At 39.3% G+C, this 17,582-nt stretch overlaps 1 protein-coding gene across 2 annotated transcripts in view; it reads right to left on the reverse strand.

Annotated features, from left to right (window-relative positions):
- Positions 1-1,155: 1,155 nt before the first annotated feature.
- Positions 1,156-17,582, reverse strand: part of serpini1 (serpin peptidase inhibitor, clade I (neuroserpin), member 1) — an 18,658-nt gene continuing 2,231 nt past the window's right edge. Inside the window, exons 1-9 of one of the 2 annotated variants that reach the window (XM_008425332.2) lie at positions 11,452-11,555; positions 8,318-8,613; positions 7,599-7,829; positions 7,193-7,387; positions 5,412-5,616; positions 4,140-4,237; positions 3,293-3,379; positions 3,064-3,153; positions 1,156-2,012 (exon numbers count right to left, since the gene is read on the reverse strand). In XM_008425332.2, the coding sequence (XP_008423554.1) occupies positions 1,936-2,012; positions 3,064-3,153; positions 3,293-3,379; positions 4,140-4,237; positions 5,412-5,616; positions 7,193-7,387; positions 7,599-7,829; positions 8,318-8,613; positions 11,452-11,540 (1,368 nt within the window). In that variant the 5' untranslated portion in view covers positions 11,541-11,555 and the 3' untranslated portion in view covers positions 1,156-1,935. Of the gene's footprint in view, positions 2,013-3,063; positions 3,154-3,292; positions 3,380-4,139; positions 4,238-5,411; positions 5,617-7,192; positions 7,388-7,598; positions 7,830-8,317; positions 8,614-11,451; positions 11,556-17,582 lie in introns of those variants that run through there. The other variant, XM_008425333.2, reaches the window with a different exon arrangement.

Genomic DNA, 17,582 nt, shown 5'->3' on the forward strand with positions numbered 1-17,582 from the left:
ACTGAGATAATTAAGTACAAAAACACTTAAAATAAGAAAAATATTCTTACATAAATCCCTCTTGGTGAGAAAAATTATCTTGACAGAAAGAAAACAAGAAAAATCTCCTTAATTTAAGATATTTAATCTTACTAAGATTTCAGTTTTTGCAGTGCAGGTAGGACAGCAGGATCATGTGATGAATGCACAGCTGTTGCAATAGAATCCTATGCCACTGAAACACATTTTGGGATGTGAGTTATGTGCAGCAAACGAGAGCAATGAATGAGAACTGCAGAAAAAAAAAGATTATTGCAGAGAAATTGCAGATAGCTAAAAAAGTTCTTCTTTTTAGTGGCAAATTAGGTGAGAGATTTTGGAATACCGTAAGATGTTTGATGGTTCTGAATGTAGAAAGGTTCACAGACATTTGTTTTTGAGCTCTGGTGAAATTTTTAAATGTCTGCAGTAACTAATCTTAGGTTTTCTTTGTCTATTATTTAAACTTGTTTGTTGATATTAAACATTCAATTGTGACAAAGTCATCGAGATAAAGTCATCTACTTGGTAATTTTCCACGTCTACATTCTGTATTTTGTATTGTCTTGGGCAAGAGGAAAAATATGCACATGAAGAAGACATAAGGCACAAACGTAATACCAGCTGGTACAAGATAAATAACCTCCTACACACGAGCCATGGATCCTCAACAAGATAGCTAGTTGATAAAACACACATTGCACCCTCAAGATATTTATATCCACACACCTTGCAGCCCTAGGATAAAAAAAAAAAAAATTCTGCATCTAAAACCTCATGGTTATAGGATTGTGCATGTTTGATTTAATCACAGGCCTAATCTGTTTATTGTGTGTTTAGCTGTTTTAATGAGATGTGTGATGCAAAATTAACTTTACCCATGCAGGACACTGTGGTGCACATTTCATGAAAAAATAAGCTGTGCCAGTGTCTGAATTTTCAAATGCTGAAGTATTTTTTGTAAAGTAACATATTTATTTTTTCTTCTCCTAATTCCAATTTACGTTTAAATAACCCAGCAAAAACTTATACAGTATGTTCTCATCATAGTTGTACAAGTCATGTTGCTTAAAACCTAAACAGTGTCCTTTAGTGATACAAAAGCACAGTAATCACACGCAAACGATTATATGTCCATATATATATATAGAGAGAGATTTTAATGGAAACACATTCATGTTTGGTCAAATAAAAGAATCGATGCAGCTGGTGTTACTGTTTCCTGCTAAATGTACATCCACAAGAGTGCTGCAGATCTACCTTCATCCTCTGGTCCATCGCCATAGCAACCTGGCCTAGTTACACAATCCCCTCGGCTTACCTGTACGATGCCCAGCTCGGGCTCAATTAACCATTCACATACGATAAGGCATAATATTTCCTCAGGAGCTAAACCATGTGCCTACTGCAGACAGAAAATGTCTCAATACTAAGATTCTAAGATATTTTGTAGGAATGCAATGCTTGCACAGTTTTTCCTGCAATAAATAGTAAGCAAATGTATGCATATAAAACACAACGCTAATCATACAGAAATATAACCAAAGTGTTGCTCTTAAGTTGAGTACATTTTGAGTGTCATATGTTTTATGGCAGGTAAGTAAGAAGCTAAGCTCCTGAGCTGAACTTAAAGGGGCTGTGCATGGATTACATACAGTGTGTCCCTGTCGCTCATACAAACCGCACTTTACTAGCGAATATTTACATCTAATGTATTCAAGAATTTAAAGCTTGCAGTATAAAAACACTGTCACATTATACAGTATGCTGTATGTCGCAGTTTCATCATATATCATATTGTACTAGGATAATATATATTCTTTGTAAAGAGTATAAAACACAGCTGAGGATGGCGATAGAGAATAGGTAGCATTTATGACGTCAGGATTTGATTGACAGAGCAGCCTCGCGTCTCGTCTAAACGGAGTCGAAGTCGTGGTCGAAGGGCTCGACGACTTCGGGGGTCATGACTCTGCCCATGAAAAGAATGGAGCCTTAAAGAAAAAGACAGATAAAGGGAAGTTTTATTTATGTGAACAGCAGAAAACTGGTGTACAGGTGGAATCATGCTTATCAAATTCATAGACTGTCTGGACTTAACATTTTGTGGACATAGTGCCTTGCAACAGAACATACATACTAATATGTTGGGATTGTTTTATTTTATTTTTACAATAAACCAACACAAACGAGTACATACATGTAAATTGGAAGGGAAATCATGATAGATGGGGATTTGAATTTGTTTAAACACTTCTTGAAGGTGAAAATAAGAAAACTATCACATCTTTCTTTTTCAGAAGTCAGATAGGATGAAAAGCTTCTGTGAGCATCAACTTGGTGCAGATTATCTATTGGATTTAGGTCTAGACTCCAACTGAGACATTCTAACACGTATTAAATACAGCAAATTCTGCTGTATTTAATACAGCAAAATTAAATACAGCAAATCTGCAGCAGAGGTGTCCAAGTTCAGTCCTCGAGAGCTGCCATTCTGCAACTTCTAGATGCAAACCTTCTCCATCACACCTGAATCATACGTTCTCTGGCATAGATATAATTCTGCACGTAAGCTAAAAAGTTACATTTTGATCTCATAAGAACAGATTTTGTCCCTGTTTGTCCCTTCCATGGTCAATTGCCGACTTTTATCACTATCCACACCTGCTTTCAACTTCTCCACAACTCTGTAGACTGTGAAGCTGAATGCATGTTGAGATGTTATGACAAACAGGTGATGTTTGTTAACTTATTATGTTACATCTGAAGGCAGTTGGTTGCGCTGGATTTTATTAATGGATATCTGAGCAAAGGGAATCAATCCAAATCCACACTTTTACTAATTTGAGCATCATGCATCCTTTTCCTTCCACTTCACAGAAATGCACTGCTTTGTGTTTCTCAATACATAAAAAGTCAGTAAAAAAAAACTGTGGAGTTTGTTGCTCGACATGTCAAAAATATGAAAAAGTTCACTATTTTGGAATGTCCTTTGCACAAGGCTCCTGTCATACTGTACATTGATATGCACACACACACACGCACCTGTTCTTCTGTTTCTGATGACAAAGAAGAATGGATGATCCGCCATGACCTGCTGGTTCAGCACCAGAGTCCTGGTCAAGGCAATCATTCCTGACAGAGAACAATGAGGGAACAGTTCAGTACCTGTTCTACTTAACCACAGCAATCAGTGTAGTTTAAATTAATTTCAGTGCATGGGAGTTATTCATACTAAAGTAAAATGCAAAAAAAAAAACCCAAAAAACCCTACCAGATCCAACAGCTCCTTCTGAACCTTCCTCCGTCACCTCCAGGTAAGCCTTTTGCACTGCCTTTCCAATGTACAGGTCCTTCCCATCTGCACAAGACATAGAAGTCATAACTGTCTTTTTAACATGCACATAGGAAGGCAATTAAGTTTTAATATAGACTATAAGTTGCATGTTTAGCTAAAGCATAAACACACAGCAGTCCTGAGTGTTTATTAAACCAACACTGACAAGCAGACAGATAGACCGCATCAAGGGGCACCTTGTTCCAGACATTAAGTCGAAGGATACAGCCTAATTATTTCCACAGAGACTGAAAGTGAGTTAAGTGGCCTTCCTCTTATCTGCCTGACCTGTCCTCTGAGTACATGTGAAGCTGAAGCTGTGTGAATAGGGACGTGCACAAGTTGCTATTCTGGCTAAAGACTAGGCTTTACAATGTAATCCCCTTATAGAAGATGGCTGATTTCAACAGCATAATTAATGTTATCAAAGCACAATAAATTAAAGGTTTTACTCCATCATTTACTGTATGTCGGGTTATATATCTGTTAACTTTGTGTATCTTTCTGGCGCAGATGTAAAATATCTCCACATACATCCCATATTTCTCTGTCGGCGTGTATCTGAGCTGCTCTTTGAGGATCTATTTTTACTGCTGGATGTGACAGCTCCGAACTGCCCACTCACTGACAATTACTGTGGTTACCTTAGAAAAGTGCAGAACACCACCTCTTGCTGCCAATATGCAGACTGCCGTTCATTTACCAGCTTTTGTCACGCCGTTTGTATCCATGTGATTATTATGAAAGTTCACTAGCCTTGTCTGAATTGTGTGTCATGCCTCACCTGACATGGCAGAGAGATCAGCATCATTGGTGAAGATTTTAGTAATTCCCAGGTCCTGCAGGATGGTTCTCAGATCAATCTTCTGCTCCACCTTAAACCTGACAGTTAGTCAACATAAAAGAGAAACAAGATGGTCCCTCATAAAAGGGCTGATGATGGAAAACTGATGATAAATTAGCATTAAACTGCAGCAGTAAAAACACGATGTAGTTACAATGACTTTATCTAATAGACCTATAAAGAACTGTGAAGTAGGAGAAGAATACAGAGATTTGAAAAAGCATTTTCCTTACAGATTCCTTCTGTTTTTGTTTTGTTGTCACGCCGTTTTGTTCCAGATCATCAAACAAGTATACAAATATAACCTCAGTTTGATTAACCACCTTTTCAAAAATGTATTTGTAAAACTAGTGGCATTTATTTGCAGTGTTAAGACAGGATTTTTGCAGAGCGAGAGAATAGGGGACGGCATGGGAACTGAATCGGATACGGTAACATGGAGTATCAATAGTTCTTTTTGTTCTCTAATGTTCTCCAGTAAACATCTAAGGCTGTCAAAGAATTACACAATTAAATGACTTTGACTAATATGTTGCAATTAACGTTATTTAGAGGTATGAGAGTGAACTGGGCTCAATGCATGCCACACCTTTAAGAAAAAAAAAAGAAAACTGTTTTTCTTTCCACATTGTGCTAGTTTTTCACGTACATTTAGTTGAGCTGAATAAAAATACAACACAATACATTACGATTTGTGACTGTAATGAGAAAAAATGTACACCAGTGTATGTAAACATTTGAAAGAGTTCAGTAAAATGTTTGCGTTGTGTCTTAATGGATAATTTGATAAAACGTATAAACTATATGTTTTTCATGAATAAAATGAAAACAGCATTACCATATAATTAACATTGATCATTTCTTAAGTCATGTTACATACAGGTTAGCAGAAGGGCAGTAATGGTTACTTTATGACAAGTTGTTTAAGTATATTCTATCAAAATGTCTTCACTTTCCATGGCTATAAAAGTTAAGTGTCCTATTTCCTATGAAAAAAATACATTACTTGTTTTCATCTGCAGATAAAGTGAACAAAGAATTGCTTTTATAGAAGACAGACTGAGAGGAGGAAGAAGATCATAAAACCTAAGCGTTTCGCACAGGGCAGCCTCAATCCATAAATGTGTTTTGGTGTTTATTAAACTAATGCATCAAGGGCAGAATCATAACTTTCTGTCTTGTCTTGATGTGCATGTGTATGTTGTTTCTGACCTAGGCAGGTACACCTCCACCTTCTGTCGTTTAACATTGTTTGCCCACTCCTCCAGCAGTGGTGCTTTGATGATGGGCTCTAGGGAAGCCAGAGGAACCTCCTGTCGGGGCAATACGATCATCATGGACATGTCCTCGCCCTCATAGGGCATCTCCAGGACTTGGTACACACCGCCAGCCTCCTGGGAGCCGTCACTGAATTCACCTGATCAAGAAGAGACCAAAACAAGGCCACCGACATGTAACGAAGTAAATGCTCAAGTTTGGACTTTAGTTGTGGAGAAACAGCCACAGATGTAATCATGCTGACACATATAGACTGACTGGTGTTTTGTAAAGTCATTTCTGAAGTGTTTTAATGAAAATCTAGTCACTTGAAAATAAATGACTGACACAAAATAATGTCAATGAGTGCATTTTAGAAAGCATGAAAAAGTTACGGACGCTCAGCGCATTTTAGAAACAAAAGAAAAACTTTACAAAGACATTTCCAACAAACTAAACTTGCTATTGCCATTTAATCTGGAGAATACATAACATTTTGTTTTGAAATACTAAAAAATGTTAATGTTTCTGGTAATGCACTCTGCTATGTCATCATAGAGGAAATGTTGGTGTGGCCCCTATAGGGCAGAGTTACATCTGTCAGCGACAAAGAATACGGTAAGTTGCATCATATTTTGTGTTTAAACGGAACAACCAAATCCTTTCCAAGGTATTTCCTGGTGTATCATCATGGTGACCTATACTGAAAGCCAGTGGAAAGTTAAGTAGAAGAAAAAAAGTGTGTCAGTAAAAGTTGTACAGGTAACATTGACACCTTTGGGTTAAGGTTAAAAGGATTGTGATGAACACCAGGTGGACTGCAGCTGGAGTAAAAACCTGAAAAGCCACCAGAAACTGATGAACCCAGGGTACATGATACTACTGATACACAAGCTTTGGTGTGAATTGTGGGGTATTAACAACATTAGTACAATTAATTAACAATTAAAAAAGGTCAGGATCTCAAGATTTGATCATGAAATATTTATTCGCAGCTCGCCATCTTGCTGATTACTACAGTCTTGTTGCAAATTTCAGGGCCAATCAACCAATGCAGTTTGCTGCCAAAGAAATGGCTTCTACGCAAAACCCAGCTAGATCTGGCTTGTACCGCCGCTGAGGTGGTTCCAAAACACAGGAACCACGCAGGTGATTAGGGAAAAACTGGTTAAGGTGGTTTTAGTTAGCCACTGTGATTGTTCTGCAAAATGAGACAGACAGGTCCTTGTGGCCTTCTCCACAAGGACCTGTTCCTGTTTACAGCTCTCACACACACAGTCAACACGTTCACACCCTCTGGACTCATCAGAGGAAAACACATTAGGCATCCCTCTCGTTCATGTGTGTATGCATGAATATGTATCTGTATGTGTGTGTGTGAACGCTCTGCCCACACATGCAGATGTCACCAAAATAACTCAAATGCACCAATTTTAGTTGCAGCTTAACAACATGATGCGACTGTTTTTGGCAGTACAGAAGGCACAAAGGAGAGTAAGACACTGAGAGGGAACTCTGAAATATTTCATATTTTAGGAGAACAACTGTTACAAATGTGGGCAAATTCAATGAGCTGAAAAAAATGCCTTTCACTCTGCTAATGCTAAATATCAATATTTTAGACCTTAGATTAACATTTTAAATCTCACTGAGAAGTAAGCGGAGTAAAGTAAAGTTTCTAAATAAAGATACACTGGTCCGGTTCTGCACACATGCGCATGCAGACTCATGCCTACCGTAGTAAAAGTCTCCCTGCTGGTACATCATCAGGGTCTGAACCTCCGAGCCATCATCTCTGCTGAAGGAAAAGGTTCTGGTGTTCTCTGGCCTGAACTGGTTCTTCCAGGATCCTCGGAAATAGACGGCGTTCACCAGCGTGAGACGGGTGACGCTGCTGAAATCCTCGGCTGACAGCAGTGAACGAATCTTGCCTGTAGGGAACAAAATTTCGACTGAATTATGTTTTAAATCTGGATAATTTTCCTAAAGAAGGTTTAGGAATCATGACAAAGAATTATGAAGCATTAGTGCACTTAGGCTTTACATAGCTTGGAATCTTCTAGTTAAAGTAAAAAAATGCAAACATTATAAATGCACCTCACCTGCTGTATTCCCCCCCTTTTCACTATTGGTCTCACTTACTCTCTGTGTGATTCTCCACCCAGTTGTTGATCTGTTCGGCGACCACCGAAGATTCGCTGAAATCCACAGTTTCCACTTCGGCCTGGAAGTATTTCTTCATCAGGTGCAGAAAGTCCGGGTTAAAGCTGATGCCTTCCTGCAGGAAGAGGCTGTTTGCAAACCGGATCACGTAGTGGGCGTCATCATCGGAGAGCGCCTCTGTCAAGTTCTGGAGCAAGGAGAACTCCACGCCTACATGGACAACGGCAGACACACACACATTCATCCCGTCCCTGCGTATGTATCCTGTACACACATGTAGTACATGTTTACACACCTTTGCCATGTCAAAGTCATAAGGGTTAAATTGAGGATTCTTGACTTTCCCTTTTGAGTAATATTTTGAAATATTAGCCACATATTTTTTTTATCTAGTACTCAAAAATGTAACTTACAAAAACAATATAAAAAGTTAAGTCTTTCAGAGCACAACAGCAGACACACACACATAAGACAGCAAGTTTTAAATGTGTAGCAAACTGATTTTCTATACATTTCTACATGGAAAAAAAAACAAACACTTAATCATTTTCCAAATTTTAAAAATGAGCTATTTATTAAGTGGACAATTTGAATTTGCTGGTACTGTAAACCACAACACCTGAACTGACAACCATAACGGACAACAGTGCATTATTCTCTCAGCCTGTTGAGTGTGATGCTTGGGAAGTTTATCTCACCAGGCAGTAAGTGGCTGAATCCCACAGCCTCTCGTATCTCCTCCAGCGAAGCCCCCCGGGCTCCCAGCTCCACCATGCCGAGGGCAACAGACACACTCAGTGGAGAAAAAATGATGTTTTCCTGATCCCCTGCCGCCTGCAGCCGGTGGTACAGCCTGACCGAAAACTCCGATGTGGTGTCCTCTGGAACGTCCGCCGCCCAGCAACCGTAGCCCGGCAACAGGATGGAGAGCAGGAAGAGGAAGAGCGGAGTCGAAACCTCCAGAACTGACATCTCAGCGCAGACCACAGGAGAGCTGGTCAAGGGAGGAATAAATAAAAGGAAAGCAAAATAAGATAAACAATAATATAAGGACAGGGGAATAAAGAGGAGGATGAAAGCTCTGGAGATGGATAGATAGATAGATGAGTTATAGGAAAAGAAGTGATATGGAGGGGGATGTGTACCCAAACAAATGTGACAGGAAGGCAAGCAGATGGACATGATGAGAGGAAATGATTTGTGGAGGGGACGGAGTGATGAGTAGAGAGAAGAGGATTACAGGGAAGATAAAGAGGTGAAGGTGTAGAGACAAGAAGATAGAAAAGAGGAGAAAAAAGAAGAAAAATGATAAAACAGATGGAGGACAAGAAGGTTTGGGAGAAGTGACAGAGATGAAAAAGACAGCAGGAATGTGAAATAACAAAGAATATCAAGATCAACACCAAACAAGAAATGTCTGTCAATTGTTCTGAGATTGTAAGTCTTAGAGGGAGGAAGGAAAAAGCAAAGTAAGCAAACAACTTTTATATTTTAAAAAAGACTATTCCTTATAATGACACCATTAAATTCCATTAAACTGAAACGATGAACTAAGGGACATTTTTAAAAAGGAAGGCATCCAGTTTGCAAATTGTTTTGGCTTTCAATTAAAAAAAAAATATTATAATTGGTTATTTTAAGACAAATACTTTGTGTTGTTCCTAACATTTTCCAGAGATTTTAAAAAGAAGATTTTAATCTGCCAGTAATAAATTTGACCTCGTTAAAAATCAAAAGTGTCCATCTGTATCAACCATCTCTCCTGGTCTAGCTGATTGTCCCCAGGGTGGATGTTGGACACTTTCGCCTTTAAAGCAAGCAGTGGTGGAGAAAGTACTCAAAAAATGTACTTAAGTAAAAGTACAAATACACAGACAAAAATGTACTCAAGTAAAAGTCAAAGTACCACATTAACATTTTACTTAAGTAAAAGTAAAAAAGTACTGGTTTTTAAAAATACTTAAGTATTAAAAGTAAAAGTACTTGCTGAATGCATTGCCTAATCACTAATATCATTAAGTGTACCGATCATATGATCATATGCCACAGATATAGCATGTTTTATTGCGTTTACTCTGTAACATAGTTTATACTTGGATATGTGATTCTATGCATCGTAATTTCAGGGATGGAAACATCTTGTCTCCTGTCCTAACATAACATGAACTTCACTTTTTTTGCCACACATTTATTTTGAAAGAAATCCGCCTGGAGGAGGACATGGAACCAAGGAGCCTCGTAGCAGAGTTGTAGTCTAGACCACCGAACCCAAGACCAAATCAAAACCAGCACCCCGTGCTACATGACAATAAAATTAAGTGCACCTATCAAAACTGCTTCTCAAATTGATCTGAAAGATTCGCTTTCCCATAAAAACACCTAGATATTAAATACTTACTGGTTAAATTTATTTCAGCTCTATCAATTCAAACTCTTCTTCATTCTGTTTTGCTTTCATCTATGTGCCACAATCCACAGAGGTCTCCTCATCCCTAAAAAAATAACGCCCTGTGCTGTTGCCCATATTGCCAATGTCAGAAATAATAATTGTCTGCACCATTAAACATAGCAATTAACAACGCTCAACTATGAACACTGTCCAAGGCCCAATAAGCAAGAAGTAACCAAGCAGGAGGAGCACCRTGACTGTTCTCATCCTCCCTCCTGCTGCAACGTCTGCCACCATGACAGGTGACGAAAACAAAGAGCAATGAGCATGCTCTGCGTTCCTACGTTCTTGTTTTATTTATTCACCAATTAAATATGAAATAGAATAGCTACTGCAGTGTACGCAGAGCATTACAAGAACAAAGAACGGCTCTCACTGAGGCTTCAGTACTATAGGACTTAGTCAAGATCCGTCCAGAAGAATCGGATCATCCATGAATGTCATATTACAATATTGCACTTTGGTCACAGCGTTGTCCCATATCTGCGACATGTCAGTCAACACCTCCACACAGTAAGTCAGCGCATGAGTGACAACTGTTTTTCATCACAGATGCAACATGTGTCTCAGTCAATACAGCTAGCTTTGCTAGCATCACGTCCACGGAGCTTACCTTTCTTTAAGTTTTCCTTCCAAGTAACGTTAAAAATTGGACGAAGTCCCCACCGTCTGTGAAAGTGAAGCGCTGCTGATTTTACATGTCGCCATATCTTATGATTTATACAGCGCTTCTGTACTATTATATTACTGACGCTCAGAGAAAACCACTGCGCATGTCTTGGAGCTCCGCGTGCGAGTAAAGGGGGAGCCGATGGGTGACAACAGACACATAAGTCACGTTATTGCTCGGATTTTACGGCGCCACCTTAAGTCCCTGAACTTCACATTTTAACGGAAAAAAAGAGCAACGCGACTTGGATGTAACGAGTAACGCGACAGTTTTGTATAAATGTAGTGAAGTAGAAAGTATAGATATTTACTGTAAAATGTAGTGGAGTAAAAGTAGAAAGTATCCATTATTAAATCTACTTAAGTAAAGTACAGATACACGAAAATTGTACTTAAGTACAGTAACGAAGTACTGTACTTACTTCGTTACTGTAACGAAGTACAACGAAGTACTTGTACTTCGTTACTTCCCACCACTGAAAGCAAGATAAGCTGTCAGAGTTGCACTAGTAGTTTGTTGATGGCGAAGGGATGTAAACAGAGTAATAATATGCTAATATGTGAGCATATGTGGATTAGAGAAAAATATACAAGTTCAAAACTAAGCACTGATTGTTTTTAAAAATCATAAATGTCGTCAGCATTTTTCCCAACTCACTCTCCCTGTCATTCTAGTCTTATCTGTCCACCCCAGCCTTTATTCTCTCTACTTACCTTCTTTGACTCTTTACCTCCCTACACTGAAAAGAGATTACAGATAGACACTGTGCTGTTTTTCTAGTACCGTTGTTGCCAAGCAACATTGTTTTTTGCTGGCCAAATGGAGAAACAGAGAGTTGGGGATATAAGGCCGAAAAACGTGCGGGAAGCTGCTGAATTCAGACAGTGATAAAGAGGTAACAGATTGTTTTGTTGTCGTTTTTTCCGCTGCGCCGCTGGCATCAGAGACGCAATTAGCGGCCCCGAGAATGGCTGGAATCTGCTGGCTAATGCTACATGTGTGAGACGGCAGGTGACAGTGCAGTCAACAACAGAAACAATGGATGTCGGCCAGAAAAACGGGCGCCCCATCCCGCTGTGTCCTGTTCCTTCCTCTGAGCCAGTCCATCTGACAGCAAAGCAGTATCCAGTTCTAGCATAGTTCTGTCCTTCTGGCGAGAAAAACCTTGAAATTCATTAACAAGCACTGTAGGATTAACTAAAGCCTGATATGGATTAATCTTCCTCATAGACTTCGACTGTTCTCCAAAAACCCATGGGGTTTCATGCCACGGTTCAGACTGATTATTATTTCGACTCCAGCACTGCCTGCAGTGCTACTAGTGTTAATACTCGGGAGAGAGCACGTTATCTGTGGCCAACAGTAGTTTGAAACAACAACTACATTTTTCAGTCAGGATAGTTTCAGCAAAGACAAGTGTTGACAGCGAATGGACCAAGTTAAAGAGAGAAACAAAGTCTTCTCAGGGATTTTGCTGCTGCATATGAACAGAGGAGTCAAAAGCGTGACAATCCATTTTGCATTTTACAGTCTGCTGCAGTAGAACCCCCCTTTCACCCTTGTTCAGTGAACATATGTATATGAAATTGTCAAGAGCTCTACTTGAATGGCCCAAAGGATCACAGCAAACTGTTTTTTTATGAGGAAATGTCCGGCTGGATTTACAGTTGCTGAAATCAGCCAAAGCATGATTCTTCTTTATAAAATGAAATAGCCAAGCTACCATCTAAACACAACCAGACCACTTCGGGGTCTGATTGAGGGGTTTTGGGCAAGGTGCGCATTATGAAAAAATTTAAATAACATGATTTCTTGTATAATCATCACTATAAGTCCAATATATAGTGATGATTATATGATGATTAATCTCCAGAACAAAAGAGAAGTCAATCTCTTTTGCTCTAGAGATAGACTTCTCTAGAACAAAATAACATTTTTAAAAATCATAATTGAAGTCAAAACAGAACTTAATCCTAGAGAAAATTTAAGAGGTCTCCAGAAAAGGTTAAAAGATCTCACAATAATCTGACAGACTTAGGCAAATCTTGTCTGACAAAAATGAAGGATGCTGAGAAGACTGAACAGTGAAATTAAATCATAAGGTGTTTCAATAAAGTCGTAGCTTATTAGTTTTGTGTGCACCGTATTAATGCAGATTCACTTTTATATCTCCCCCTCTAACAGTTGGGTCGACTGTAGTATCAATGTCCAATTGAGCATTTAAGAACAATCTTTAAATGGCCCTAATTTATTTACGTGACAAAACCCCAATGCAGCTGCCAACGACGTCACACACTGCGGCTCTTATTTACACAGGAAACCATTCCCACCTAATCTTGTTCATCCCGTGTTGCCCAGAAAAAGAAGCCGCCCCAGAGGGAAGGGGCAGCTGGCGCACATGTAAATGCAGGTAATGTTTCTGACCTTCTGAGTTGTGGGAGCTGAACTTTTTAAAAGACTGGCACTCCTATGTTTCTGTAAGAAAAGTCTGAGCAACAAAGCTCCAGCAGGGAGAGCAGTCACCGTGTGTGGCGGTGTGAAATTATGAGAGGATAACAGCTCCATGGGTGGCTGGCTTTTACTTGAAATGGTGACACCGTTCCGACCTTTGGAGTTGCGGCGCTCCATCTGTCAGCTGGTCCCCACGCTTTCCCAGCTTGGTCATTGATGAGCCGGAGCGCAACTTTAGTTTTGGTCTACTCAGGTGGTTTTCCCACAATACCTTAAAAGGGAAGCGCCATAAATGCTCCCCCGCGACTAAAAGGACAGAACGCGTCAGGAGATCTCCCGCGGTTTGAGTTACAGGAGTTTAATCCTGACAAGTTATTTCCATGCAATTAAACTCTCTGGCCTTTAAAAGCTGCCTTTAATCTCTCCGTGTAATCCTAATTCTCAGACAGAATAGATCGGTGGTTGACATTTTTGCAAATCAAAACGTGATGTGTTCACGTACGTAATCCTTACTGCCATTTAAACTCGACACCTCTCGACAGCATGCCTGGAAGACCAGGGGAATTTACTAAACATCCTCTCTTCGTGATTCAGATCCGCAAGCGCGCGGAAGCACGCGCACGCCACCCCAGGTGCTTACGCAGAATTTCAAATCGAGATTGCCAAGGCAACTGCAAGTGATGGGCATTTTTCATTTCGACCAAGCTGATGGAGAGACATTTTTCTTTCACCCTTTGAATATATCTCACTCCTTCAAGGTAGGTAGATAAACCCCTTTCTCTTTTCACACTCCACTAAGCAATTTCTGCCACCAATAACATCTCTCTTTGAAAGATCTCTGCACATCAGTTCCAGTCACTTAATGTGCCCCCTCTGTAATACACACACACAAGATTAACAGTCATGACTGCACTGCAGTTTCAGGAAAAAAAAAAAAGACAAACCTGCCTGTGCCTTCTCCTTTCATCTCTCTGAAAATGAGTAGATGCAGCAGACAATTTTTTTTATTTTATTTATGGGGTTTAACGCTTTCAAAGTGCTGAGGCCTAGACAAATTCTGTGAAAATGCTAACATCCTATTTCATCAAGGCCTTTTCCTCTGGGAATAAGCCGCAGAGAGTGATGTCCATGATTATGTCTGGCACAGAAAAACCTTGGATTCCCGCAGTGTGTCTGTAGAAAATGGCAGGGTAATCTTGGCATGACTTCACTTTGAATATGTATAACTTATGAAGGGCTTCGCAGAACGGAGATAATGGATGCTGATTATCATTCATGAGTTTTCCTTAGAGGTGCCACTGGGGCAGCTTTCAATTTCAACTTGAACTGAGGCAAATGCGGGAAGACGCATGCATGCGCACACCAAAAGTGATTAAACTTACATTAAACCGACATCATTAATGTTAAATCACTTCTGCAGTGGAACTCTCTGATTTCAGCTCTTTATGCAGTGAAAATGCATTAAAAACTCTCTTGACTCGTTGCAACTGGGAAAGTTGATGTGCAATTTATGTCTTAAAATGGAGCTTCAATGCCATGCTAATTCCTCACTGCATTTCTTAGATCTTTAGACAAAAAAAGTTATTATTTCATAAAATTGTGTAAGTTCATTCTAGAGCAGAACCTGAAGCATCCTACCCAGCGGCTTTGCTGACATGAAACCCGAACAGATTAAAACTTTTAACTACTTTGTGGTCAGTAAAAGACAAAGTGGTGGATGAAGATCCCAATGAGGAGGATCCAATCCGTCAATCAAACTGCCTGTCAGGCTCAAACCTTTTGATATGACAGCATAACTCATTTTATGGAAGAAGTTGAATTTTTACCTTCCCAAGTTCAGTAGTCAACACTTCGACCTTCGACTTTTATTTTAACTGTGGGCCAAAAATGAAGAGAAGACGGTAAATATGATGAGATGCTCTCTGTGCCGTAAGCCGGTTGGACAATATCAGCTGAAACAGGTCAACAACAGGAACTCTTAATAAATGTCTGAAACCAACTGTGGTTGGAAAATTGTTTTCTTGGTGAATGGACTCTACTTGACTAGAGAAGCTAGGCAAAAGTCTTCCATATTGCCTTTCTGCTCATAGAAATAATAAAATCTTGATTAAAATAGACTCCTGATTGTTTAATTCATGTTAACTCTAAAGTAAGGCAAATTTATTGACTGACATAAACTCAAAATAATCTATCTTCACATATCTCTAGATTATATATCCTTATTTAGATTTAACTGGTCCTAGACTTTATTTTTTTATTTGTTCAGTTCTGTTACGTGGAATAGGAAAAGTCTCGTCAAAATCAGCTACTTTAAATGTTTACAGTTAAATTCCTACATGCTAACCAAATCATAATCATGCAGGGATATAAAAAAAATGGATGGATGGGCGTATGAAAATTTCCTGAGGAATCAGTTTGTATTCACTGTGCTCTCCATGCAGGGCGAAATTAATCACAGCTACATCTAAAAGAAGAAAGTTGAATGAGGAGTAAACCGAGCACACACAAAGAACAAATAAACCAGTTTAACCTCTTTGGGTTTCTTGCAAAAGAAAAGACCTAAATAATAACATGTAGTCAAGGGAGTAGGTGGAGACGGGGAGTCCACCGAGGAGCTGAAAATGAGCAGCTTCCTCACTGATACCTGTTTTTATTTAGCAACGATAATATCTAACGACCCAATTTCTTTGTCATGCACCAACACTCTACACCAAGGTAAACTTAACAGCGCCCTTTTTCTGTCTTCCCACACGTCGTATCAGCAACGTACACACACGAACGCATACACTAACAGCTCAGCTGCTCTGGGAGCAAAGTGAGAAGCTCTGAGCTGTAATTATATCAGCTTGTATTTGGGGTCAGTGTGAAAAGCAAAAAGACCAGAGGCTTTGTCAAGCAAAAAGGAGACTTTTTGCTTCCAGGGTGCAGGAAGGGGAATTGTCACTGAGTACTGAGAGAAAATAAGACATGTGGTATGTATTTGTATGAGCATTATTAAGAGGAAATATAGATAATATAAGCAGGAGGCTAAATGAGATGCCAAGAGTGGAGAGAAGAGATCGCAAAGATCACAGGCTTGTACAAATAAACTGTAACAGTTTTAGCTTCTCTAGGCAACACGGCATTTTAAGGAAGGGGGAGAAAATCCCCTTATTTATATTTCTAGTCAAGGGAGCAGGAGAAATTTAGGCAAAAACTATTTTAGCAGTATACAGTATTGACTTGCGTCACAGCGATGGAACTAACAGATTTTGTCATATTTTGATCAAATTCTATCCCAATTTTAAGACAGAACAATGAAACGTTTTCATACAAATGAAAAAGTATACAAATACTTTTTCATTTGTATACAAATGTAACAAGTGTGGTATGCAGATTCACACCTCTTTACGCTGACAATCCTGAATAAATACCAGTTACATCAATCAATTTCAGAAGTTCCACAATTACGAAAAAGGTCCTTTCTTGTGTAATTTAATCTCAACATAAAACTCAAGAGGTCTGTTGAGAACAAGCAAAAGAATGAAGAGCGAGGAACAGGAGATGCTTAAAGCAGAGTTAGATTATAAAACGTCCCTTATCTTGAACAATTCAAAGACCGTTGTTCAACCAATAATCTGAGCATTTTACACAACTGCTAACCCTCCCTCCAATACATGATGGGTAGGAGAGCGTAAGGACCAGAAAATTACGTTTTAGAGGTTGGAATTGTCCAGATCTAAAACTAATTAAGAAACTGAAAAGTCTTCACTTATGCTCTCCCAGTCTGACGGAGCTTGAACTTCTTTCCAAAGAAGGATCCTCAAGATGTGCAACGCTAGTAGAAAAATACCCCCAACAATTTCCAGCTTTAACTGCAGCAAAAGGTGATATCGCTTTATATTGGCTCACAGAGTTCAAATATAGATACACACCAGACTTTTCAGCTTTTGTGACACTTATGTGACATTTTCTTCCCAGTTATGCGTTACTGTGAGGTGGTGTATCAAAAAGTCTCAATATATTGTAACCAGTGGTTCTGATGTAAGAAAATGCAAAGAGGATCAAACAGATTTAATCAGTTTAATAACCAGCGCTGTTCAGGCGTCTTTAGAGCAGTAAGTGTACATCTTTGCAGAAAAGAATGATCCATGATCATTATTCCATGACCAATCTACTTTCAACATCCCATCTGTTTTCCACACAGAAATCTGTTTCTGTTCGTTTCATCACCTCCACTCTGGATTCAGCTGCCAGCTAAAACTCTATTAGTCACTATATTGATTTTAAGGAGCATTTCAGTGTGTGAACAAGTGTGTTCCATCCATCCATCCATCCATCCATCCATCCATCCATCCATCCATCCATCCATCCATCCATCCATCCATCCATCCATCCATCCATCCATCCATCC

Source organism: Poecilia reticulata, linkage group LG13 (genome assembly GCF_000633615.1).
Source record: "Poecilia reticulata strain Guanapo linkage group LG13, Guppy_female_1.0+MT, whole genome shotgun sequence".
NCBI classification, from domain to species: Eukaryota; Metazoa; Chordata; class Actinopteri; order Cyprinodontiformes; family Poeciliidae; genus Poecilia; species Poecilia reticulata.